Source organism: Cataglyphis hispanica, chromosome 4 (genome assembly GCF_021464435.1).
Source record: "Cataglyphis hispanica isolate Lineage 1 chromosome 4, ULB_Chis1_1.0, whole genome shotgun sequence".
Lineage (NCBI taxonomy): Eukaryota > Metazoa > Arthropoda > Insecta > Hymenoptera > Formicidae > Cataglyphis > Cataglyphis hispanica.
In genome coordinates this window covers 7,536,803-7,564,635 of record NC_065957.1, presented here as the reverse complement: position 1 = coordinate 7,564,635, position 27,833 = coordinate 7,536,803, and the positions used below count along the sequence as shown (strand labels likewise).

General features: G+C 37.3%; 1 protein-coding gene across 1 annotated transcript; it reads right to left on the bottom strand.

The window, feature by feature from the left end:
- Nucleotides 1-12,008: 12,008 nt before the first annotated feature.
- On the bottom strand, nt 12,009-25,523 carry LOC126849175 (zinc finger protein 358). The gene is made up of 4 exons (XM_050590789.1): nt 25,486-25,523; nt 24,921-25,367; nt 18,119-18,872; nt 12,009-18,045 (listed from the first exon to the last, which is right to left on the bottom strand). Exons 2-4 carry the CDS (start codon nt 25,255-25,257, stop codon nt 17,391-17,393), a joined length of 1,746 nt encoding a protein of 581 aa, XP_050446746.1. The 5' UTR covers nt 25,258-25,367; nt 25,486-25,523; the 3' UTR covers nt 12,009-17,390.
- Between the last annotated feature and the right edge of the window lie 2,310 nt (nt 25,524-27,833).

Genomic DNA, 27,833 nt, shown 5'->3' with positions numbered 1-27,833 from the left:
AACGTTTAATTATAAGATACGAATCGTTGGTTGGAGTATTGAACGAAAATATCGCTTTGGCGAAGATCGGATTCACAACGGAGCCTTAAATATTGACATGTCGAATAATTCATAATCTGACATTTACGTTCATTTGCACTCTTGATGAACGATCGATGAACTTTCGTTGAATCGGAGGAGCGTGCAATTAAAGATTTGCGCAGATTTGACGCGTAAATAAAATCTTAAAACAACTAAATAATCTCGAACTTCCGTTATTGAAGCTTTAGCTCGAGATGCTGACTTTTATCGATTTACTGTCCATTCGCGTCAATTAAATTATAGCTATGAGAGATCGAGATTAATGCCGATTTATTCAAAGTTACAAGGACTGCAAGAATTCTTCTTAGTCATTCTTGTCTATACTTTATATCTCTTCATTAAATCTGCAATTGCAACAATAACATGTGTCTAATTAAAAGTGATTTTCATACTTTACGAAAGAGTCAAAAATGCTCTTCTATTGTGCTATGTCGATTGAATTTAATTCAATGCTGCAATTGTGACACTTAAGAATCGAGCGGATAATTTATTTCAAGTTTTGCACAAGAAAATTTGAACGAGACAGCGCGAGTTTGCTGTATGTTCTTTTTTCCCTTTTTTTTTTTTTTTTATCAACTCCTTCAATTTTAATGAAAAAGAAATCCTTGATAAGCATAAATAGCGATTCCAGCTGTCACAGGCACCGAGTGAAATACATTAGCAATCTACTCTATATCACTACCTCGGAGGCGAAATACAATCGTCTGGAATGTTTATTATCGTCGCTTTCTACGTGCTAAACGCGTCGACGTGTTATTCCCGTCGAAAGTAGTCTCAATCGGCAATAATTAATGCCAGCCAGGCTGGTCGATCTCTAGGCAATTAGTGTCATCTACGTAAATGCTAAATACAATTAGCACTACGGTCAGAATAAGTTAAGGGCCATATATAATGTCTGTGTTATGCGTGTATATGTGTGTTTCCATGTATCTATGTTATGTATCGGATTGTATAAATACCGCGTATGTATGTGTATGTGTATGTATATGTGTGCGTGTGTGTGTGTGTGTGTGTCTTTCTCCGTGTGCGCCGAGTATATATGTCGCATGCACAGTGTAGACAATATGTGTATGTATTATCTACGAATTATTTTTTTTTTTTTTTGCATTATCGGTATAATATAATTTACCTTTTTAGTACCTTTTTACGCCGTTAATTACGCTCGCTTTAACTCTATATTGCTCTTTGTATTGCTTCGGCGGCAGTATAGCCCTACGTAATCATGCAAGGTATATTTTATTGGTAGTTTTTTTTCTCGTTACTAAGTAATATAAGTAATCATAATAGAGTGGGAGTAGTGTGATAATAATAATCGTAATAATAATTATAATTTCGTTCATCGTTATCATTGTATATAATGATAACCGTATATAATGGTCGTAATTCTCAATCTATGATTTCCTGTCGAACGCATTATACAATAGCGATTGAAGTACATACATTCTCTCTCTCTCTCTCTCTCTTTTTTTCTCTTCTCTTAATATCTTACTCGCTCACACGTGCATACATGCGTACGCGCGATTAATCGTGATTAACTTGATGACGTTGTTCTATTAAATTTAATTAATTTCGTCGATAATATAACCGCGTGTTAACGTATCTTTATAAATATAGTTAACTTTATGTGTTTTGCGTGTGTGTACTGCACTCTTAAGTAAAAACTACAAAATATAGATACCTGTGTGCGGCGCACACACACACACACACACACGCACGCATACATTCTTCCATATACACTGGCAAATATTTGCTCTCTTTTTTCTTCTTTCTCGTATAAATTTCTGCTTCAATCTTTTACTTTTGCCTCGCACGTATTTCTGATGAAAGGTGTGCGTCTTATTTTCGTCATTCTTCGCGAATCAAAAGAATACCACACTTTTTTCTCTCTCATGCGACGCTATTTTTAATTCTATTTTTCCTCTTAATATCATACCTTTTCGCTAAGTTTTCTTTAGCATTTACTTAAGCGTTGCTCTCATTCTGCTTTCCTTATGCGATCTATTTTACGTTCGATCTATTGTTACGTCGTGTTGCCTTTCTTTCATTTCATATAACTTCCACTAATTCGATCGTTCATAGCGTGTGTACATAATAAATAATTGTGATCGGTTACGTCATCGCATAGACTTAGACTATTGCGAATTAAAAATTTATTGATCTATTTCCCATTCTCTCGTACTCTCATTCTCTTACATTTTCTCTGTCTCTTTCTCTCGTTTTCTTTAATTAATAATTATATTATATATCGGACGCGCACCTCATCGAGGACGCGCGACCGTCTACGAAGTTATTGCTTTTGAATACCCCGGCTTCCTTGGGAGCATCCAATTGGAACAATATCCTGTAAATATCAGTCGTACTCGGGATGGGAAGGGGCGGACAGGGATGTAGGATCGCTCAAAACGAGACAAATTCTCGTTTTATTTTATTTTTTTAATTTTTTTTTCTTTTACTTTTTGTTATGGATTTATATACGGACAACTTGCTCTATCACAATACGTACAGTATCAATATCTATATATGCGTTATAGGTAAGGTAAAAGGTTCACCTTATATCACATACATCCTGAAAGTGTCGCGGCCGTTTTTGTTTGCTATCGTTCGCTAACGAGGACGATCCCGCTAAGAATCTAGATCAGTTTACGTCCGGATTCGTTTTATTTCTTTTTTTTTTAATCAGGCGATAGACGCACAAATACGAAAAAGTAAATAAAAGTAAATAATATTTTTGATCGGTTTTCTATGATTTCAAATTACGTAATTCTTATTCTTTAATTGCATTAATATGCAAAGAATAAATTACATATCAGAAATCGAGAATTTTTCCTGTATTATAAATATATATATATCTTGTGGTTGATTTTACTAAATATTTATGTTACAAAATCATGTTTTGAGGAAGTATGATAAAAGAATGGTTGATCAAACGGATCTCACTTACATTAAAGCGCATTAGGCGCACAGGGATCATCCTCCTTATTTGATAAAATTTTTGTTCATGCCGTTCGACAAGCAGTAATTATTGGTTTTCAATAACAAAGGGACAATGATAAAACCGTAATTGAGAATCGTATTACCGTAGTCGTCGATGAGATTTGCCGTATTATTACATTAGGGAGCCGTGTTATTGCTTTTGTCTCACCATTGTCATTCAGTTCCTTCAAACCTGTAATTGACACTGCCCGTACTCTGCATGAAACGAATTAAACACGCTAAACAATAATTTACTGGCGTATAGGCACTTTTTTTCTGTTTCTCTTTCCTCTCTTTCACTCTGTCATTCTCACTTTCTCTCTTTTTCTCTCATTCTCATTTTCTCTCTCTCTCTCTATCTCACTCTTCTGTATCCTTCATGCGGGGAACAATCTCACTCTAGAATTTGTTGCTTTCGTTTTATCGTTGTATCTCCTTCCTGTTTCTTATCACTAACGATTTAAAATCACATTTAATTGGATTAACATGGACTTTGAGCTTCCAGCGTAATACAGGAAAAGAGCGTCGAGAAGATGAAAAAGGGAAGGAAAGACTCGCATCGATAAAGTTACATTGCAATAGATTGAAAAAGCCCGGCCCCGAGCATTCAAAATATATTTGTCTTCCGTTTGCAAATATTTATTGCTAAGTTCATTGCTACACCGTCTAGCGAAAATGACGATAACGATACTCGTTTATACGGCATATTTCGAATATCAAAAAATTACTAGCGGAAAAAAAGAGCAATGTTAAACTAAATTCTCGAACAAATGTAAATTAATTAATATTTACAAAAAGGTATATTGAATTCGTTGAATTCGACGTTAAAAAACTTTTAAGGCGCGATTAATTCTCTTTGCAAATCCGCGCTTCGATACGGTTGCGGAACCGGGCTTTAATATGATAGAACACGAATTCTGATCGCGTCTCACGCGAGATAACTCAATTACAAGTATATTGTAATTCCCTTTGATATACACGCGTACACAATTAGACTATCGATCCGGTCGTTTATTTATTCTATCCGTTTGATGGTGATTTTCAAAGTGAATTGAAAGGCTGTTCATTATCGATCGTAAGTGCGTTACCTCGCGTACGAACGCGTATAATTTCAACGACAGATCGTCCTTAATTATGCGCTTTCCGGACAACCAACAGCCGTTATTTAGAACACAGACACACGCGCACAGGCACACACACACACACATACACAACAAAGACACGCGTGTTAGTTATAGCATTAACAGACAAAGTGGATAGCACAGTAAACGACGACAGGTGTAGAAGACATTTCCACGACACGAAGTACGAAAAGTGATCATCTCACAATTTCCAAGGAACCGGCCTTTTATTAACCACCTAAATACAACATTAACGTTCCGATCATCCCCGGACATTTTCGAAACCGAGCTCGAATTTCGGCTTTCGCTTTAAGGCATCCCAAAAATACGCGGCGCGCCAATATAATGCGCTTTTCCTTTTATTTATTTATTTTTATTTATTTATTTATTTATTCTCTTCTCTTCTCTTCTCTTATATGAGACGGGCGCGCGAATCGATCGAGATCGGAAGCTACTTCGAAGCTGGTTCGTTTGCGCGAATCGGTCTCGCTATTTTCGCTTCCTTTGTACTTAATATCACTATTGTAATCGATAGAGATTTTATGTCGCTAAGATTTTATTGACTCGATATTGACTCGCGTTTACATTCTTGAGCGATTCTGCTTTTCTCTTGTCCGTCTTTCGATCTCGATCTTCTCGATCGTATTCGCCACGTTTTTTATAAAAACAATGAAAAATTTGCACATAATTACACAATAATTCCACGGCGCGTCGTTTTTTTTCATCAAATTCATTTCTTCTTTATATAAAATTTTATTAAATCATATTCTCAGAAATTTATGCTAGCTTTATAAGCGCTATAGGATACTAGTAAATATACTAGTAAAAATCATCGAGAGATTTTACAATTTACTTTTCGTAAATCGTAAAAGATCTTTCCCTCCTGATTATTTCTTTTATCACGTGTACATAAATATATTTTTGAAAATTATTATATTGTTTCATCAGTTTGATATTTTTGGATATATCGATCCATTTTTCAATGATTGACGGATGATGACGTTTTCTACTATCCTCGCACCGTCGAATTAATTGTGAATCATCATGAATATCGCGAAAGTAATCCGAGATAGCTGAACATCGAAAATCCGCGCTTGGATTGGCTGAAATATTTGTACATTCGCTTGGACATTACACGTAAAATTATGCTAGATGGAGTATTGCTTTGCCCTGATTCTCGAGCGCGATCGTTAACGGTCGCTCTCCTCTACTAGAGATACGAGATGAATCGTGTTAAGTTTCTCAATTACTCGCTCTAAAATATCAAAAGGATATTCTGCATTTCTCATCGGCATGATTCATCGGGAGGGGAGATTCGAAAAAACAGCCGAGACATTATCAAATATTTATTATTATTGACCTGGCACTATACTCGCTATCAACAAGTATAGTCGCGACGCGAAGTATATCCGTCGCTATTTTCGACTAATTATAATTCCATCGATTTCGTTATTGCTCTTGAGTTAAGATTAAGCGATTCGCTCGGTATGGTGTATGTTCTTTCCGTCGCTTTTATTAATTTAAAACTTTCGCGATAAATAAAACCTCCTCTCGATCCATCCGGTTAAAAGTTTATTTAGTGTTCGTCGCCGTAATTAAAACGATCGAATCGTTCGGGAGCTAGGAAAATATATTCTTTACTCTTTTTTTTTTTTTTTAACGAAATAAAGAACTCCGAAAACTTTGTTAAATACTTCACAGTTTCCGGGTGTACAAAACTTGGATCGGCTTAAGCGTCCATTATCTACTTAAAGTTTTCTCTCGATACGGAGTGCTGGATTTAACGAATGCACTTTCGGTGAGCTTAACTCACCGTAAAAGATGTTTCCATTTTCTACGTGTTTTATTATTTCGCATCCGACAAAAACTTACTCTGGCATTTATCGATTAATTGTTTTCCATGTTCGCGCACAACCTTTCCTAGTTTCTAAAATTTTTTGAAAAATTTACCATCAATTTAGTATCAAAATATTAGAAATATTAGAAATATTTCTAATATTTTGTAAATATTAAAAATATTTGAAATATTAGAAAAATATTGAAATATTAATTTTGACGTTCTTTAAATCATGACTTGTTTATATTAATGACCTCAGCAAATGATATTACACGTGAAATTCGCATTCAACTTGTCGATATTCAATCAAACGTTGACATCGATATAACAATGATATTTCATTTATTCTTTATTGAATGCTACTACTATGTCTGAGAAATATAGCTGCAATTTTTCTTAATGCTATATATCACTATACCATGAACGTCGATAAATTACAATAGATACATTTTTACTCTAATATATTTTTGTCATTTTAGCAACAAAAATTAAATATAAATAAAAAATATAAAGGAGAGATTAACATATTAAATTTGTCTAACAAAGTAATAAACTTTTTTAGCATAATTTCCAGTTTAATTCATACAATTTTTTTTTTTTTTTGAATGATCAATAAATGGGAATTTATCGTACGTAATGATATAAAAGGAAAGCTTGTAGCGAGAAATTCAATAAGAGAATTGTTACCTTTTACATGCATGTTACACAAAATATCGTGCAAGTAATAGCAATTGCACATACGATCAATGAACGAAACTTGGAAAGGTTTAAGCACGGAACAAGAGCTGTTTTGACATTTGCGACACGTCTACAGGAATAAAACGAATGAAGTATGTAGAAACGGACGCCGGGGCCGCTTGATCGTATAAATACGATGTATGTCGTATCTATTGAAGAAAAAGTGAATTTGATTGAGACTTTCACGCCGATATTTATCGAATATTGGCCCGACTGGGGACCCAGCTCTCGCCAGTATAACATTATTTATAATATTTTACTTTATCCTGCTGCGCTTATATAATATGCTTTAAGAGTGCTGGTTTCGCATTTAAATATTCCTTTATATCCGCTACGTTCTAATACTCGTGACATTGTTGTGTGTATCGCTTATATATATATATATATATATATATATATATATATATATATATATATTTATATACATATTCTTTATGGTAAAAATAAAACGTGGGACGCAAGGTTAAAACCGATGTTAATAATAACGATATTAATATAACGATATTATTTTACTCGAGAGAGAGTTGTCTTAATATATGTATATGTGTATGTGTATGTATGCTATTGCATGATGTATATTCGTGTGTACATGATTCTGTAATATATGTATATGCATACATACATATATGTATATATACATATATAATATATATATATATATATATATATATATATATATGTATGTATAAATACATGTATGTATGTGTGTATGTACATATGTTAACGTAAGTATTGCAATATACTTACTAGATTATTATGTATTGCGCGTCGTGAAACGCACTCCTCTTGTAGTAAAGCTCCGTATGCGATACAAATGTTTCTCGTTTTGTATTCGTTTGATGTACAGAAATGGTGATTAATCGGCGGTTTAATTATCGCGCTTCTCGACTTTCGATTTTTCCCGGCGCTTCACACGCTTTCACTCCCCGCGTGAAAAAAGCCAAATCTTCTCCATCGACATTTCTCCACTTGCAACGCGCTGTGTACCGGAAGTGTCATAATGAGCATATAATCAGCGGAGAAGCTTGCGCAATCCTCCATATTCTGTTCTGACGTGTAATCATTCATATATATATATACATATATGATAACGGTTTATATGACATATCTGAATAATCCGGTTTAGTTTCTTTTTCTGTACTTATAGATGAGAGACATGTCGCTTCTATGTGGAATTTATTATTGGAATACGGGATATCCATCGACGATAATTCATCGTGAGTTATTTCCGCAGAAATGTATTTTCGCGCGTCCGACATTAATTGACGGATTGCTGAATAATAAAAGCGGAGTAAGAGTCGATTTCTCGATTTTCACCAAGCACTCTTGAGCCCTTTCGAAAAACTGATTTGTAAAAATAACAATTTAATTCATATACGCGTACACACACAGAATTTTCATCGCAACGTTCGCTACGATTTTTTGAGCCACTTCCAGATATAGTTTGACAATTTACATAAAATGTAAGAAGCTTCTCAATTTTTAAGATTCTCTTGTGATTCGATAAAGGTTGACTAAGTTATTGACTCGTTTTTGACTCTATCAGTAATAGAGTCTGGTATATTTGGTGTGTATTTAACGTTACAACTAGGTTTTGAACACATTGATCTCTAAGTGTCGTGCTGTTAAGCGCATCTTATTATTGGAGAAGAATCTAAGGTACCTTTGGGATTTTTTAAAACTCCATGTACAACGCGAAACTGATACTATCGTCTGTTTAAGGATGCTTACGATATACTCTGACAGTACTATCATACTATCGCTCTAATGCTGAATATTTTTATAAGATAAATAATTGTTATTATATTTTCAAACAGAAAAATATAAAGATCTGCATAAACTTCAATTTTTGAATATTTAATATCATTCTTTAATAATATTACGTATAATAGCTGATAAAATGCTACGTGTAGTAGCTATTATTATGTTAATTATTCTACGCATTAATTTTTACATTATATCAATTTTTACGTTAATATAATTTTGTTGCAAATTTTTATTATCACAAATGATATTATGTCGCAAAGTATTGAAGAAAGCACGGTAATAATATTTTGATATCGTATTAATGTAAGCATCCCTATCACGGATTATAAATTGGACCTCGATGTTAGCATATTTTGCTAAAATCGTTAGATCTATATCCCTTGCTATTCAATCCTGTCCGATCATATGCAATCTTGTGAAATGTCAAAACGTAATCAAACGTAAATGATAATCATATAATAGTGACACTGATAGATGATAATAATATTACGATGTAAATTATATAGCATGTATTAATGCTTTAATATATTCCAACGCGGCAGCAAAATTTTTGCAAATAATCGTGAAGCGATTAATACAGTCGAATGCTTATCCTTTCGTTACAGTATGAAACATTAATTAATGATTTAACGCAATGCCTGCTTGTGCTCCAAATACATCCATATATATTTAAAGAAAAAATGGAGGAGAATTTTTGAAATATAAATCCAATAAGCTCTATTACTCGAATTTGCATACTTTAAATAGTTTGGTCACCATAACTATAATATTTGTGCTATTCGTATGAAATATTTGATTCCTCCTTTGAGGAGCTCGATCACATCTCTCGTCTGGATTTTACGATTACCGTTTTCGACATGCAAATTTCAACACAGGCTGTTCAATAGTCTGCCAGTTTGAAAGTCAATTTTATTAAGAAATAATCTTTGGTGTAGACAATTTTTTTTTCAATCATAAATCACTATAATAATTAAATGGAGTTTATTTATCCAAGCAATTAACACCGGCACAACCGATTCTTTTTGTAATTAACGACTTTGGTCTATTCGCGCAGCAAGTCGAACATCGACAGGCGTCTAATTAAACTCACTTTGCGTTTTCGATCGATCTACGATATCGCAAAAATTACAGTCTGTCGCAGAGATCATCTTTTATACCACCTCTCCATTTCGTTTTTTTTCTTAATCATTTTTCTTTTATTCTTTTCTTTTCACTTATGCCTAAAGCAACTAGCAAACGATTTAAAAAATTGTCAAGGCTTTCGCTGGAAGGAATTACGAAATGCGTGGCGCATCGTTTATCTGGTCTGTGTCTAACACAGTTTATCTTACCCGAGAGGAGAAATCTTGTCGCGTCGCGCGCGCCGAGATTGAAATTCCAAGTCCACAGAAGAATCTCGGCCAGTTATGGAAAAAGATAGAGTTGTTGCGTTTCGTGTCGCGCCCCGTAAAGATTTTCGCGCTTTTGGCAAATTTCCATCTGTGTATATTATGCGTGTATCTACGTTCGGGTGTCGCGCGTTTTCGGAAAATTACACAAGTCGTCGCCACCAATTAGCACGGATTGTATTTGTGGACGCGGCGTATCGATCAGCGGCGATGCAATTGTCATAAATGCAGTAGGCAAATCGAATCGACGTGTGCGCGAATTGCATTCTTCTTTCCGGATTAAAAACCTGTTCGCACCGACATTAGCGACTCTCCCGAAGGGGGCAAAGAATTTTTCATTACATATTCCGATTTGCCCTTGCATCCTTTTATATATTTGATCAGTTGTTACAGGCGTGATCCGTCATGTGCGATTTTTGCAACTTTGAATGCAAATTCTAATTCGATTTTTGCGTTTTCCGCACGCGCGAAAACGCACCGTTATACAACGGCGTGATAAAAGGAATTTGGACGCCGCTTGCGAATTAAAACGGAATAACGGCGCGAACGGAAATCACAATTAAATAAAAAATAAATTGAAACATAAAACGACGGTCAAGCGCGCGCGGCGCGGTCGGATATTGCAATTAAATCAAAGATAAATTGGAGCGAAATGACGGTCGACCTGTATGTGCGGGCTAAATTAAAGTTAAATCAAAGGTAGATTAAAATAAAATGACACGGGCGCGAATTCGCCCCCATGTGGAAGTGAATTAAAAACAACGTTGAGTTTTACGTTGAGGCCGGCGGTCAGATTTACTTTAATTCATATTATACGGCGAAATTAAACGGCGGTTTGATATCAGTTTGATAAAAAAAAAAATACAATTTCCATCGCCGTCGGATTGAGAGACACGCGTAATTAAACACATCGGGGGACCCGCAGATCGAAACCTGCCAAAGCGAACGAACGGCCATTTTTACCGGTGAATTTATTGATTAGAACGACGATATAACCGAAATTTTTCCCAATCTCAAAAACACGAAGGAGCAAGATAGAACATCCGAAATAGTAGAAGAACTTTTAGTAGTGTTTGTGAGGAGAGAGGATTACTGCGTATGTATATGCGTGTTCGTGTACGTGTGTGTATGCTGCGTCATTACGCGTATATATTTGCATGCGTAATATGCGTATATGCGTAGAAGTAACCCCCGTTGATCGCGTTAATCGCGCAAAAGTACCCGCTCACACGCACCTCATAGTCTTGTTAGTAGAAGCTGTTTATCGTGTGTCACGAAGAGTGTGCATTTCGACATTGATTCTGACCTCGACTTGTTGTTGTCGAGCACGCCACGTGAAAGGGCTTTCCTTAGGAGTTTCCAAGATCGAAGCGGAAAGTACGAAAGGGGAGAATTGAAGTTTTGATCGCGGGAAGAGCTTTCTATTCATTTTATTCCTCGCTCAACTATTACTTCGTAACGATGCCCTAATTATTAGAGACGATATCAGGCGATTAGATTAATTAGTACGTGGACTGCTAATATATTATCGTTACGTTTTATTTAAATGTATATTTTATTATATGCATAATATATATAGTATATAAATATAATTTTAGGTGGTCTCTCGTGTTATGCAACGATGCCTGCGATTTTCATGAATTACTCATATCACACCGTGACGATAGCGATAAGAATGTCTTGAGCTTTTGCGCGCGATCGCCATTGACCAATAAATCTGATTAACGAAACTTAAGGCAAAAAAAATTTTATCTTTTTTATTTAATATCTTATCCAAATCAATAAAATATCTCATATATATATATATATATATATATATATATATATATATATATATATAATATCAATAATAATAATAATGAGAGAAATCAATTTCAGCACATGGGAAATTTTGAAAATCAAAATTATCTTGTAAACCGATAAATGATGCCCGTCATACAATGTTAATCAACAAAAATTATTAATTTTATTTTGCCTAAAAAATGAAAGAGTATCATGTATATTCGCGCGCATCAATGGTGTGCTTTTAAGAGAGGAGCTCTTCCCGCGATCAATCGCGTGTATGTCTCGATATATAGTATAGTATAGCGGTATAGAAGAGAGCTTACATCTTATATGTATCACTATAATCCTGCGATTAAGAAGTGCAAGAGTAAGATTGGGATTATGTACATGCAGCATCGGTTACGAGAGACGCAATTTATTTTCCTCTTCTATGCCCGATATAAGAGCCCCTAATGCGCTAAATATATTCGCTTCTCTCTCGTTATCAATAAATATACCGTCCCATTTAATGCGGTTTATCTATATTTTTCTGTCGTTTTGTACACACTTCTTTGAGCACCTCTAAGTAACATCGATTTTACGATAACATGGTTGAGCTTGAATCGAGAAGGGTTCCTCGACTCTAAACGCTATCGGCGAGGCTCGAGAAATTCGCTATAGGAGTAGACGCCCTGTTGCTGGCATTTAAGGCAATGACATGTATTCCCGAAAGAAAAAATTCGCAAAGTATGACGATTCTTTTTGGATCGTCTTGTAAAAGATGATAGCTTGATATCATAGAAAGATTTAATATTCTGATTTAATATGTCATTTATGTCATTTTTCAAATTTAAATGTAATAACGCTGCTAATATTGTCAAATTAATATTTAATACTGTGCAGAAAATAGTGACAGTAAGAGAAAGATTTTATAATTGGAATTGATCGATAGGAAAACTTCTTTTTCTTCTTTTTTATAATTATAGATTAAAATTATACAGCGGTCATTCATTGGTTGTCTTGAAAAGGGCGAGGAGAAGGAAGGTATTTGTAATTTTAATAAATTCTTTAATTGTCTCTCTCTCTCTCTCTCTCTCTCTCTCTCTCTCTCTCTCTACAAATTTCACATTTTTCTATAGTCATATATAATCGCTATTCTTAAAATGGGTTAAAAAAATAAATCGTCGGGAATAAGTTTTCCCGGCAGCCCGGGCGTGACTTTGCTTCTTTTATCGAATAACGATCATTCGTGTAACGAGGAAAGAAATTGACTAGATGACTGTCTAACGAACCGGCGCAATTCCCACAACGAACCCTCGCCCGTCCGCTAATCACGACTATAGTCACTGACTTGCTCTTTTTTAATCGGCGCTTTATAGTTGTTCGATTTCTACGCGCGAAAACAAGTGGATATGCTCCCTTTCGATCGTAGCTCCCTTTTAAAGCTCTCGGATTTCTTTTTTCATAATGGCATTTAAGTCTGACGAGCACTCTGTCTCTATACACGCTCGAGCTAAGAATTATGACTATATACAGGATGTCCCACGACCGGCGGTTTATTATTACAAACTATTCGAATTTGAATATCAATTCAATATATAAATTAATTTATATAATTAGTTGGATAGTATATAATCTGCAAAATATAAAGATTTTTGTAATTGCAAAATGCCATGAATTATGGCGTGATTGTGTTCGTAATAATTGCATTATTGAAAGAGGTAATAAAATTGATGAAAAAGAATAATAAATTTTAAAATTAAAACTAGACAGACCCATATATACACGTAGTGAGAAATTTCTGTAGAATGAAATAATAAGTGGCTACCTTAGATATTGCTCGAATCAGCTGTCTCATTTTTCTTTTCTTTTTAGTAAAAAGAAAAAAAAGTCAAGAATTGCTTCAAGATCTGCCTCCAGCGCGAGGGGACGTTCTGTGTTTATGTAGTATAATATATATTTATATAAATATATGCTATATGCATATGCAATATATTACCATGATTCGGAAGTTTAAGTGTATTGACTAGCAACTATATACGCGAGATACTACCTTAAGTAAAGTAGCTTATCGCATGGAATGCTGGCGTTTTCCACTTACAAATCAAAATGGAAATTGCACATGTTTTAGCTTTTTATGCTTGTAACATATGGATATCGATCGTTGTATCGAATCGTTGTACTAGCATAATAATAATAATAATAATAATAATAATAATAATAATATTAATAATAATAATAATAATAATAATGCTACTATAATAAATAATAATAAAAATAATGAAATAATAATAAATTAATAATAGTAATAATGTTAATATTAATGTATGTCAGTAATATATGACAGCTTGTCAAGATATTATATGTCTATGATGTAAGAGCATCACAATGGCAACAAAATGGCTCGAATCACAAATCTGAGATAATGCAAAATACTTAAAAACTGGTAACTTTTCGCACATCTCTAGGAATTGTGTACATTTTTTATATTTGTTAATATATTCTCACACATTTCAATATCTTGACACAACCCGTCAATAATAAATACAAATAATTACGCTTGATCGACTAATAATCGAATCGACAAATAATCGACTAATCGAATAATATAATGACTATATAAAGTAATGATACTTTCGATATACAAAAAAAATAAAAGCGCAGAGTAAAGAGTACGATATAAAACGAATGATGAATAATGACGAAATGCTGCAAGAAGGTAGAAATGAAACAACAAAAGGACGTTATACGAGATATACATATGCGAGTGAATCGCGCGATTGGCGCGCAATATTGCCGATTTTCGTTGTGTGCGCTACGCGAATATTATTGCTTAATTGTTTATTGCTCTAGAGCCGCATATTATTTATATGTATTAGTAGCAGCGTGGCGCGTATTGATCAATGGCTAGTGCCGCGCGAGATAGAAATAAATGAAAGAAAAAAAAAAAAATAATAATAATAATCGGACAAAGCCGTTGCGCGTCAAGCATTGCTGGCCGATTCTAAGAATCAATCCAATCGAGCTACGCGAAAAATATTGTTTATTTTGTTCTCCTTGCGACTTTCTTTGGCGGCGAGATTCTCTTTACTGTACATGCGAAATACGTTATCGCGCTCTTTTGCAATATAATCGATGCAAAAAAAAAAAAAAGAAAAAAGCATCGGGCGGATCGCTCGCATGCTCGTCGGCCGTTATAATTGTTTTATTGTTTAGTTATTATTTTTTTAGAGACCTGCGGCCGCGACTTTAAAGCGCGGATCCACACCCCGTCAATCGCACGTTTATCACGTTTTCTTTTTCTCATTGGACAAAAATTATTTTACATTTGTGTATTAAATACACCGCAATTCGCTATTAATTTCATTTTAAAATGTAGAAAATTAGTAATTATTATTTTACACGATTTATATAGTTGATCTAATTGTGAAGCTATTACAAACAAATTTATTCTGATCACATAACTCGATATATTGATCTAATGTATTTTATATTTATTAGCAGACGTGATTAAGGCTTTCTTCGTGATTAAATAAATTACATTGAGTGCAATGCAATTTACGCAGAATGCATCGCGTGGAATTAATTAATTTTATCTGAATATGTGATTTAATGTCATTAAAAGAAATTCGTGTTATTATGTGCCAACACAAATGCAGGGATGCAGAAATCCACATAAATATAATTTCCTCGAAACTAAATAATATGTGTAATAGAAAATATTATAATAAAATATATATAATTTTTCAGAAACTACTTTCTATCGACTTAATAACGATCTTATAAAAGTCATAAAAGGAACGTTGTTATTTTAATAAAAATGCCGATTCCAAGATTCTCACTGTCAAAATCGATTAATACGAAAGGGGGTGTGGATCGGGCGATCGTTCTCCATCATGCATATAAGCATATCATCGGTTCTTGCTCGAAACTTGGTTAAACTTCGATGTGTTTGCCTCTATATGTATAGTTATATAATTCGTTGTGTCGAAACATTGCTTTGACCGTACTTGTCGCGTCATATTTATTTATTTATTTATTTATTTATTTATTTTTTTCTTATATTGCCTCTATAAAATATGTGTTGTATAACAATGTGTTACACGCGTCTATTATTCGAATTTGCTCTAAGTACGTGTGAGGATCCGTTTTATAATGCGATACCGTACACATACGTGTATTGGCATCCGCGATCAGTCGATCGCGAGAGACGCATCACGTATTTCCTGCGATATAATTCCACTTCAGTCACGCACGATTTTCTGTCGCCGATATCTCGCGATTTGCTTCGTAGCTGGAACGCGCGCGTCGATAATCACGTGAGATACGCAGGTGTGGCCGCAACTTGGACTCCGTATAAAAAAAGATACAAAAGAGGGGATGCTACGAAGCATAAAGTTTTCAGTTTAATGCGTACCCTCAGAATCTCCAAAGAGACGAACACTTTGTGTCCGGCCTTTATCTTCACGCGTCAGTCGCGAAGGTGATGTGTCGTAACTCCGACCGGGTGCAATCGCTGTGCGGTTATTGTGCTTATCGATTAGCCGTAGCTTTTATCGTTCTATCCCAATGGATTAAACTCGAGGAAGTTTTAAAGGAGCGCATTCGCTGAACGGACCCGATTAACCCTTTCTCTACTCGTGTAGTAACTTCGAGTCACTTCAAACAACCATGATTCTAACATCGCGTGATATCAATTATATTATAATTATTTTAATAGCATAGTTAATACTCTCGTGGAAATGCTCGTGAACTTAAAATAATGGCTGTTTAAAGTTGCATTAAAACTCGAAGATACTGACAGCAGCAGAGACGGATTAATTTTTGATCGATCTGTGGTGATTTTTGTGCCACTGGAAATATACGCGATATTATTTCGAGAAGGCTTAAGTTTTTTTTCTCTCTCTTTGCGAAATGAGAATCAGCGAATTACTGCTACGAGCAAGTTCGTCGATCGCACCTGCGCGTCTCGATGTTACAGCGATCCGGCAGCCTCGATCATTGCGATCGCGAAACGCGTGAGAAAGATCGAGGATGCGTCGCGATCCAGATTCGATAGGCGCGCGATTCACGGATCCTGTAAATATCATTCGGCTTGTTCTTCGTTTCCCTTTTTTTTTTTAAATTTAGGCAGCTAAGTATTAATAAATAATGTCTTCGTAACGAGTTCGCGGACTATCGTACGCGCTAGTAAATATATATATATTTATATATATATATATATATACTATAATATATATATATAATATAATATCATAATGTAATAGGTATATAATCGACTAGAGTGACTAGACTCTGCAGTGTGGACGTCATCGTTCGACGTGTTTTTTTTCTTTTTTTCTTTTACGACTTAACATTACTGGACGTTTTTATTAATGTTAGACATTATTAATAAACTCACGCTCTCTTTCTCTCTTGCTCCCTTTCGTTCCAATCTAATTCATATCATTCTTTTCTATCTTTGCTTTCTTTCTCTCTCTCTCTCTCTTTCTCATTCTCTCTCTCTCTCTCTCTCTCTCTCACTCTCTCTCTCTTTCTAACTCTCATTTCTGTCTCTACTGGCACTTTTCTACTTAAAATCTACGGCAAACCTTATATCTTCTCCCTCGTTTTTCGTATCCTCGTGTCTCTTTGTGATCAAGCGGCGATCACGGGACACCGCTAGCTCTCTCTCGATTCCTCGATTCTCGTGACGTCGTTGTTCCCCTTCTCGAAGCGCTGCTACAAGCCTCGATTGGTGTTCTGCTGATGCTGCGTGACACTGGCACCGTTAGCGGCATGCTGCTGTTGCTGCATCTCTTCGTCGCGCAGGCACGCCGACTCCAGATGCTTGTTTAAATAAGACTTGAGGGCGAAGGTCTTGTGGCACCTCGAGCACTCGTAGTTTTTGTCGGCCGAGTGGGTCTGCATGTGCGCCCGCAGATTCGAGCGATCGGCGAATGCCTTGCCGCAGTGGGCGCATCCGTACGGCTTCTCGCCGGTGTGGCTGCGCAGATGACCCTGCAGCAGCCAGGGTCGCGAGAACATCTTGCCGCATACGCCGCAGCTGTGGGCGAGCTTGTGCGTGAGCACGTGCATGGCCAGGGCGGGCATGCTGACGTAAGCCTTGCCGCAGTGGATGCACTTCTTGGCCGACTGCGAGTCGAGGCTGCGATGCGTCTGCTTGTGCCGCGACAGATTCGACGATGTGGCGTACTGCTTGCCGCATTCCGTGCACGTGAACTTGGGCCTGTCCGGTTGGGCCGCCTCCTTGTCGGGCACGGCGGCGCCGTTATTACCGCCGCCGCCGGCGCCGCCACCGCGACGTTTCGACCGGCCATCGGACACGAAGAAGGCCTCGTAGGTGTAAGCGACAGTCTTGCTGCCGTTGGTGGTGCTGTTGGACAGATATTACATGACGATTTCGAAAACTTTAACGTGAAAAACTTGTATTGAGATCCAAGACTCACCTATCCCTGCCGACGTTGCAGGTTCCGCCAGTGACCTCCGCGGTTGCCGGCGACTGCGGCTGCGGTGGCGTCTGCTCCTGTTGATGCAGCTGGTTGGTCTGCGAACTTGGTACCGGCACTAGTACGGAGACTGGTATAGGTTGTTGCGTACCCGCCGTCGGTGCCGGTTGCAACTGCTGCTGCTGCTGCTGCTGCTGCTGCTGCACAGTCGCGGTCGCATTCGGCGCGATGACATTTGCGGCCGCGGGTGGCGGCGGCAGCGGCGGCGGCGGCGGCGGCGGCGGTGGTGGCGGAGGTGACAGAGTGTGAATAAAAACGGAGTGCGTGGGCGCGGCGGGCGACGCGCTGAGATCCAGGATGGCCTGCGCGGCCGACAGGTCCTCCTCGGCGGACGTGCGTATCTCCGAGATCGATTGCAGGCTGTAAGGACGGTAAATGTCCTTCTTCTTGGGCGGTAAGGATAGGGCCGTACCGGTGCTGGTGAAGGACATCGAGAGGCTCTTGCGCGGCGGCAGGCACATCAGCGCGACGGACGATGATGACGTTGACGACGACGATGACGATGGATTTGTCGTGGTTTGATGCGAGGGCGCTTGATGCAAGTTCGGCCCGGTCAGTACCGGAACCGGTAGTTCCTGTTGCGCAGCCGGGGGTGGCGGCGACGGAGCTACCGGACGCGCCAGTTCCGCCGCTGAGCGCAGCGTCGCGTACTTGGGCGGCTCCTCGTGGTTGATCCATGCCTCGTGCGTGTAGCCTAGAAATGAGGGTAGGCGAGTAGATTAATCCACAGAGATAGGCGGTCGTAGCTTTATTTGATTAGGTCGTGCTCTTGAGGGATCTTATCTTCCATTTGTTCAAAGGCGAAAGTTATTACTCTACTGCTCGTACGAGATACAATTGGAATCGTAAAAAGGGTTCTGTTTGTGTTTGGTCATTTTATTTTATGTCTGTCGCAATGAATAAATTAGGCAATTTTCGTTATTGTATTGCTCTGTGTCTGGTTTTATTAAGTTTACTAAATCATCAATATAATCTTGCGAAAGACATTTTTATTTATTGTTTCGTCTATTATATATGTATCTGTTATTACGCAATTTATTGGTGAGATATCTAAAATTCTATTCTTTCTCAACATATAGATCGCATTCACGAGGGTAATACATAGATCGGTCAAGTATATGACATTAAATATTAAATGATGTATCGAAACGCTCCTAATGGAAATGACTGCTATTTAATTTATAATAATTACTCGAGAGTTTCTTCTAAAATGAAAAACACCCCCTCGTGATACTAACGGAAGGGTAGCGAAGGCGCGGCGTGTGCACGCACGGTATAACATCTCATTCGTCTCTCGGCGGTATATGAATATTTGAATTCGTGAATCACTCATGAGTTGCGTGGCATTTCATTTCCTGTGCGCCAGCTGTTTCCACCGTATACGGTCATTAACGGGTATAAAGGGGGATGGAGAGAAAAAGTCGGTTGTGTGCAGCAGCGGGAGGTAGCGTTTGGCGGCGGCGCGGCACGTGAACGCGGGGGTGTATAATAACGCGATGTTGTATCTGTTGCGCGCCGCTGTTGCACAGCGGCGGTTCCGGGGGTGGGAAAAGGGGATGAAGAGCGAAATTCGCACCGCTGCTGTTGCTGGGTAGAAGACTGCGAAAGATTCATGCGAAATGTGTGCGCAAACAGCACTTCGTACATATAACAGCGTATTCTTCTGAGCGCTCTCATTTCCAGCGTCGTTGTATACATGAAAGAGAGAGAGAGAGAGAGAGAGAGAGAGAGAAACATATATTATTAAATTCTATTTCAATTAAAATATCATAGCTTGCCAAACTATTTCAATCTCTGAATGTCCAAAATTTTTTTGCGCGAAAAGCAAATTTATTTAAATGACAATATTATAAGAAATTGAAAAATATTTTAATAATTTTTTATACATATTATTTTAGATAATTCTTTTTGGATAATTTTAATTCAATAATACAAATGACCATGTTATTATGGATTGATTAGAATTTTAATGATTGATATAATCGAAAGACACTCACTAGAATTTAATAAATATTTGGGATAATAAAAACTTGTGTGATTAAAAAAAGATTATTGTGACGCTATTATCTGCATAATATTTAGGATAACGATGAGAGACTCATTTACATATATTTGAGATTTGCAAATCTGGAGAACAATTTTGGATAGACCCATGTCTGCCATATGGCTTTAAATCACTGCTACTTGCAATTCGAATGTTACCTCGTTATTAGTTATTGATGCCGTCTAAACCTCGTTTGTGTTTCTTTTATTGCTCGCCGACAATGTAGACAAAGCACGCAACGGACGACTTTCGCCGTGAAATCGATACGCGTACCGTCCAGCTGGTTATGTAACGCGAAAGTCTATGCCGTAAGCAGCGAACACACTATATTATGTAGGGAGTAATTAACGAGCGCTTCTGTCTCTGATTTAAAGTCTCGACAATTTGAATTAAACCATTCGTTATTGCAAAAAGAATGTGAATCAATTTTGCTGTGAACCCAAAAAATTTGGCTATTATTTTTTTTTAAATTTTTTTAATTTTTTTAGTTTTTTTTTTTTGGTTTTAATAGAAAAATATTATTTTTGAAAATATATATTAGTAGCTAAGAATAAGTTATTTGTTTATATTTTTAAATATATCTTTATTATGAGGAGAAAAATAAGAAAGTAGACATAACTAATAATTATTTTTTGCAAACCCCCTTTCCCTCACTCAAAAGATTTAATCATCAAGACTTGTAATCAAGACTTTTTTTTATTATTAAAAAAAAATTTTTTTATATCTATTGTCTTTTCAGTAATAATCAATTATTATTTTTAAATCACTTATCTATATTTTATTTATATATAATGTTTGATAATATTTATGATAATAAAATAATATTTTTTGTAAAACTAAGATGATTTATTTTTTATCAAAATTAATTTATTTAATTCGATATTATATCTTTTTGCATCTGAAGATATAATACCAAATATCTTACAATTAGTTACTATACTTTTTTTCTTTTTAAATTAAAATCTATTAAAAATTTGCTGAGATGCAAGATTATATAGCTGGAACATAATTGCCAAAAGTACTTTCGTTTTGAATCAGTCAGGTTTGAAAAATTGATTCGTATCCTGACTTTTTTCAAGAATAAATTGCTTAAGTTTTCGATAAAGCGTACCATCACGTGCGTCAAACGCGTTTCTTATCGAATATCCTATTCCAACCGACGCTACTTTTCCCCTAAGTAGAGGGTCCTAGGAGATGGCGGAAAACTGGCAGGCGAATAAATCAGAAAAGTGTGCTGTTCGCTTGCGATCGATCAGCTGGCGCGTATCTATTATTGGCTGAAATAAAGGGAAGTCAACACAGAGGTAAAGGAGAATGGCCATGTCTGCAAGTGCATTTCATCAACGGCAAAAGGAGCGCAGCAGTTGTGGAGCGAGAGGGGTGGAGAGGGTTGCAAGAGGGTCGTATAGGGCGGAGGGGGGAATCAATAACAGCGAATGAACGCTCCTACGGGCTCCCACGAGTCCGTTGATTCTAGGCTCTTTTAAAGACCGATAAAAATCTCCGTTGCGATTAATGTTAATGTCGAGTTTTTTTTTTTTTCCTTCATTTTGTCTCTTTTCCATCGAGAATTGTAAAATAGTGGAAATGCGAATGCGATTTTCAAAAGATCGTGGAACTTGATGGATTATATTGATATTATCTATTAATTAATTAATTTATATATTTTGTTACTTTGGCAGTCATTGACCGCACGTAGAATGCATAAGCGGATATAAAAGAGATAGTCTCTATAAAAAGCATAACGAAGAGAAGAAAGGAAATGTGGCTCGTAAGGTTTCGTTCTTATATTTTATTATCGTATCGGTGTATTTACTTATCGATGCGATATAATTTGATTTAAATGATACCTGTTTTAACCTGTTTATGGTTTCTCTCGATTAATGAGAAATTCACATACGAAGAACTGTATAGACAGAAATTTATTATTTTTCTGATGTTATATTGGTAATAAAAGAGTGAGAAAAATTTGCTTTTATTATAGCGAAAAGAATATAGTTTTATTCAAAGTATCTGATTAACATAAATTACATTTTTATCGATCGATGTGATGTAATTACTGCCTCTATCTGATTTAACCTCTTACACATTAGGAAATAATAAAATCATATAGAACGGTGTAAAGTGATATGAGTTATCTATGAATTCTAGGTGGATTCTCTATATCTACGTCATCTATCACAGATCACAGATATAGCCCATAAAGCATATTTATATACCTTGAATGAACATTCCGCACATTCCTGTAGATTTATCGCCTCTGATCTTTATCGATCCTGTGAGCGCAAAACAAACAGCAAGTATAAATTATACTTGATCTATCAAATCATTTATAATTAAATAAAAATTCATACTTTTGTGTCGTTAAATTATTTACGATAGTAAATCACAAAATAAAATATACGATAGTAAATCGCAAAATAAAATATTGATTATAAGCATGTATCATATTTGATGTCTAATTGAAGATAAAAGATAAAAATATAAATTAAAATTTTAGCTACAATAAAATTGTATTAATTAAATTTTATTGAATATTTATATATTTATAGAATTGAGATAAATTAAGAATTTTTTTATTAGATTACATTTTTCATAATAAAAGAGTTATTTAAGAATTAATATGCTTATTTTTCTTCCGAGATATTTTTTGCTGTAAGAAATATCATTAATTGCCCTCACATATTTTATCTCATGGATGATCAGAGAAATGGCGGGACCTTATCATGTATATATATATATATATATATATATATATATATATATTACCTTATCATGTGAGTAAAAACCAATCGTTAATCGTACAACAAAAAAGTCAAGGACGAAGAAACCTGTTAGTGAGCAGCGTACATTCTTATATTTTTCTTACGTGACTGTAATCCTGTTGAAAATTTAATCTCCGTGATGATAGATAAACTTTCGCACAACTTGCTTTTCCTTCTTATAATTCTGTTGTATAGTGCGTTTGTACGTGTAAATGTTAATCTAAATAAGAATTCACACAATAAATTATGTACAGAATTTTCTGTTGCGTGAACACAGAGAGAGAGAGAGAGAGAGAGAGATCTTTGTTACATAAATCATTCTTTACAGATTAGAAAGCTTTCGTCAATTATAAAATTATATAATTAATTATAAAAACAACCATGTTTAAATATTATTGAAATATTTATTGAAATAGCAAATATATTATTTAATATATTACTTTGTTTTGACAAACATCACGGCGTATTCAAATCTTAAATTCTAATTTGCAAAAATTAATTGGCATAACAATTGTAGTTAAATCGTGGCTGATAAAGAGAATACTTGTTACATAATGTCATTTCCACCATTGTGAACACGTGCGCAATCTACTGCCTATAAGCATCGTAGATGAGATAAAAGAAAGTTGTTACTTTATTTGTATTTTTGACTTTCTAGAATTCCTATGAGTGATTAAAGCAATTTATTCACATGCGCGCAAAATTTAAATATGCTCAATTTTTATAGAGTAATTTCAAGCAAGAACCTCGCATTTTATAAATATAAAACAAATACCTACATGTGTTTAATAACTTTATTTAATAATATTTACTGTTAAAGAAGATTGATTGACATTTTTCGATTAATAGAAAAAAATTGTGAAGTTTATTCTTTAAAGTTTCTTCCACGAGTTTTACACGCAGAAGTGTGATAATACATTAATATAGATGCAATACAGGTTTTAAATGAAAAAATTTAAATTGGCAAATATAAATTTAAACTTTTTCATTTTATTACTTTTAAAAAAAATTCTCGTTGTGTTGAAGATAACTTAAAAAATTAACAAATTAAAATACAGAATTTATTTTTGCTTATATAGATCGTGTGAAATTTGTACAAAATTATTACATGCAAAGTAAATATTTTATAATTATAAAGCAAATTTCACCGCACGTAAATGTTCAACAAACAGTTCACTTGACATAATCCAATATCGTAGGCGTATTCATCCACGTCATAAAAGCAATTTGACTAGATAACTGTTCTGGATAACTGCGGTTACACAACAACTAACGACGTCAAAACGCAGTCAGTTTCCTCCACTTCTGATTGAGAGCTCAATAAATGCGATGGACGAAATAGCCCTTGACTACAATAGCTTACAATGACATATCGGGATCATGATTCAACGTAAGGGTGCCAAACGTGATCGTCGACGTGATCGACGATCTACAGACGGGTGTGTCGCCATGTACGTACATACGTACATACATATGCGAGCACATGAACGATTTCGCGGACGGTTTTCCACGAGAAAAACGTGAAAATGTTCGTTGTGCTGCGGTCGTTGACAACCTTATCTCTCCGCATTTTCGACGGACGGTCGTATAATGATATGGCGCGTTTAAGCAACTACCGCATTATCTGTCTATAGCGCACGCCAGCGTCCGTAATAGGCGGGTGTGTCACCCTGCGTGCTCGACGCATGGCCAGACTGCACCGGATGCCGAAGCTAGCGAGAAGCCTTTACGACAAAAAAAGGAGGGGAGGAGGGGGGAAGAAAAGAACAATAGCTGAAGAATTTTCCCTTGCGCGAATTAAACAAGGAAAGTCCTATGTCTTGGGCGTGGCGCGTCTAACCTACACTCGCGTTACAACACGTAAAAGCGAGCATTTGCCGTGACCGTGTCATGCTGTCGCAGTGAGGAGATCCTCAGAGGAGAACTTACTCACCGTGATAATACAGAGCGCCGGAAGCGTTGAGGGGCGGCGGACTGGGAGCCGTAGCCCCCGCCGTGGGACTGTGCGGCCCCCAACAGGTCTGCTGATGGTCGACCTGATGATTATCGACGTCTCCGACCACGTCGATTTCCTCGTCCTCGATCGGCTCATGTCTGTGCGATCGCTTCTCCATAGCGTCCGCGGTATGATGCAGCAGATGTTGCGCCTGCTGCTCCTGCGGGCTTGCGGCCCCGGGTGGCGTCGCGTCCTTCTGCTCGTTCGTCTGATCGTCCACGCGGGCCTGCCACTGATTCCACTTCCACTTTTTCGCCATGAGACAGCGTGGCATAGTGGTGACGCGGATCGCGTCGACCGGCAGTAGCACCAGGAATCGACGATGATCGTCGTCGTCCGGTCACCAGGGACGACGACTCGGAGAAGCCCGATGGAACGAAATACCTATGGGAGACACCACCGTCACCGACACGTTCAACACCAACAACCGTAGCATCAACCGCAGCACCACCGATATCGTCACGATCGACGATAGCCGCGGCTACGGCGCGTTCTCCGTCACCGTCGGGTCTGCTGGCTGCCCCGCCTCGCCCGCGGACGTCGCCGTGGTGGCCGACGTGGTTACCGCCACGCCGACGTCTACGTCGCGCCCGTCCGTCGCCCGGCCCGGTCGTCTGTGTCTGCGGCCCGTCGTCAAACCGGTGAACGTAGGAATCACCTCGATTAGGTGGCCGTTCGCTGGCCGGCTTCGCCTTCGTCCTACGTGGTACGCGCTGGTATGGGACCTGCAGCCTCGTCATCGGCGCGGCGAGGGCGGCTCCTTAAACGGATGCACCACCACCGCCACCATGCCAGCCACCGACGAGCGGCCTGCGGTTTCTTGCGAGCTATGCTTGAATTTGATTTTCTTCGTCCGCTCGAGGAGATGGTCGTCGAGATACTCCTACCTGGATCGTTCCTTCCGCGGTTTGCGGTCTGTATACGAGTAAGTGTGTATGTGTATATGTGTGTGTGCACGCGCACGCCTCGCGCCTATGTATATATACGTTCGCGCGACTGTGTATGTGTGTGTGTGTGTATATGTATGTGTGCGTGAGTCTAGGGGTGGCTTTTCTCTACGCCCCGAGACTTTGCCGAGAGGACCGACCGACTGACTGACTGACTCAAGACCGTTTGTCCGTCCGTCCGTCCGCCCGCCCGTCCGTTACTCTTTCGGTCGCTCCCTGTCGCGGCTCTCGCCAGTGACAGGGGGTGGCCTCGAATACGACGGCGACGACGGGGTGCGACTGTTTAAGTCAGTGGCGCTGCCGCTCTGCGTTACCGTCCTCCCGACCCCTTACCCCTTCTCCGCGACAATCGCCATCTCCCTCGCGCATACGGGGTTGTTCTCGTCGCTCGGCTGCGGACTCGACCAGTCAGCAGCACCCCCGGCGTCCCTCCGTTGCGGCTCCCCTACGGATGGAATTGAAGGGTGGCGCTGCTGTTGCTGCTACTGCTGCTGCTGCTGCTGCTGATAGTGATGGTGATGGTCTGTCTGTGCGAGGGGGGTTACACAACTACCCCTCGAGAGTGCTGATGTCGGTTCTCGATTCCTGCAGGTCGCTCGTTGTGGTGGTCGTGCATGCGTGACACGCGCGCGTGGCACGAGGGCGAGCGATGTGTTGACGATGTCAATGGCGTAGGGCGCGAATTGTTTGCGCAGTATCGCAGCCGTTAATTGTTGTACTTTGACAAAAGACGGAAGAAACTTTTGGGGAAAAGAAATATTTATATAAAAAATGGCATGTTATATGCAATTAAATAATCTTTTCAATTTATTAGAGATGAATAGTTTACTAATTAATTTTCGATATATAAGCGATTAAGAATGATTTTTCGCACACAAAATTTTGAAGGGAAATATTTCTCTAAATGAACAATAAAATTATCTGTCTAACAACAAAATTATTATTTATATAACAATAAAATTATTTATTAAGTAAAATTTATTTGATTAGAATTTTGAGCTGAACTTTGCAACATAGAAAGTCGCGATAAAAAAATTTTTTTGTTATTTTTATTAAAAATAAAAAAAGAGCGATTGGCTATTTTATTTGCGCAAAAGGTAGGATTGTATATGCAACATTATTGGCAAACAAAAATTATTATCTAAACCAGAGAAACACACAAGCTTCAATTTTTTAATTTTTGAAAAAGCAATATATCACAAGTGACATAAACAGTGTGTTGTAACCGCAATATTTCGTTTTGGCCTTATAAACGTTGATTTTGTATTCTTACTACGTACACCCGTGCTTTGAATTTATGTTATACAAGATATTTTTTTTAAGTTTGCTACGCAGATTGGTCGCGTAGCCTGATTTAAAAAAGAGATTGGAAAAATGTAAAGCGAGGAAGCTGTGCTGTAATATCTCGTATTCACTACGTTTGCATTTATTCACAATAAGAGGGGTGAACTATTCTTGCAATTTTAATCATTATTTTTTTTTAATTAATTTGCTTCCTAATAATCTATATTTTTCATATTTTTGATAATTATCTAATATAAATTTAAAAAATTTTGTTTTTTTTAAATTTTTCTCCAAAAATCGGTAATATTCTCTTTTATTTTGTAACTTTCTCTACAATTTTCTGCAATTTACTCTACTTTCCTATAATCGTGAGTAAGAATTAATATCTCAAATACGAATCGACGTGCGTTCACGTCAACGGCGACACGTGCTTTCCCGGGAGTTAATCGAGACGGGATTTCCGATCGACCAGCAGCAAAGACTCTCGATCCGGTCATCGACCTTTTACGCTACATAACGCACACTAAGCTATCTGTAAATCTCTTCCTCGCAAACTCTCCGCCGCTGTTTATCGCACCGTATCGCTTCCGGCAGCGTCGCGTATACACGCACATGCACA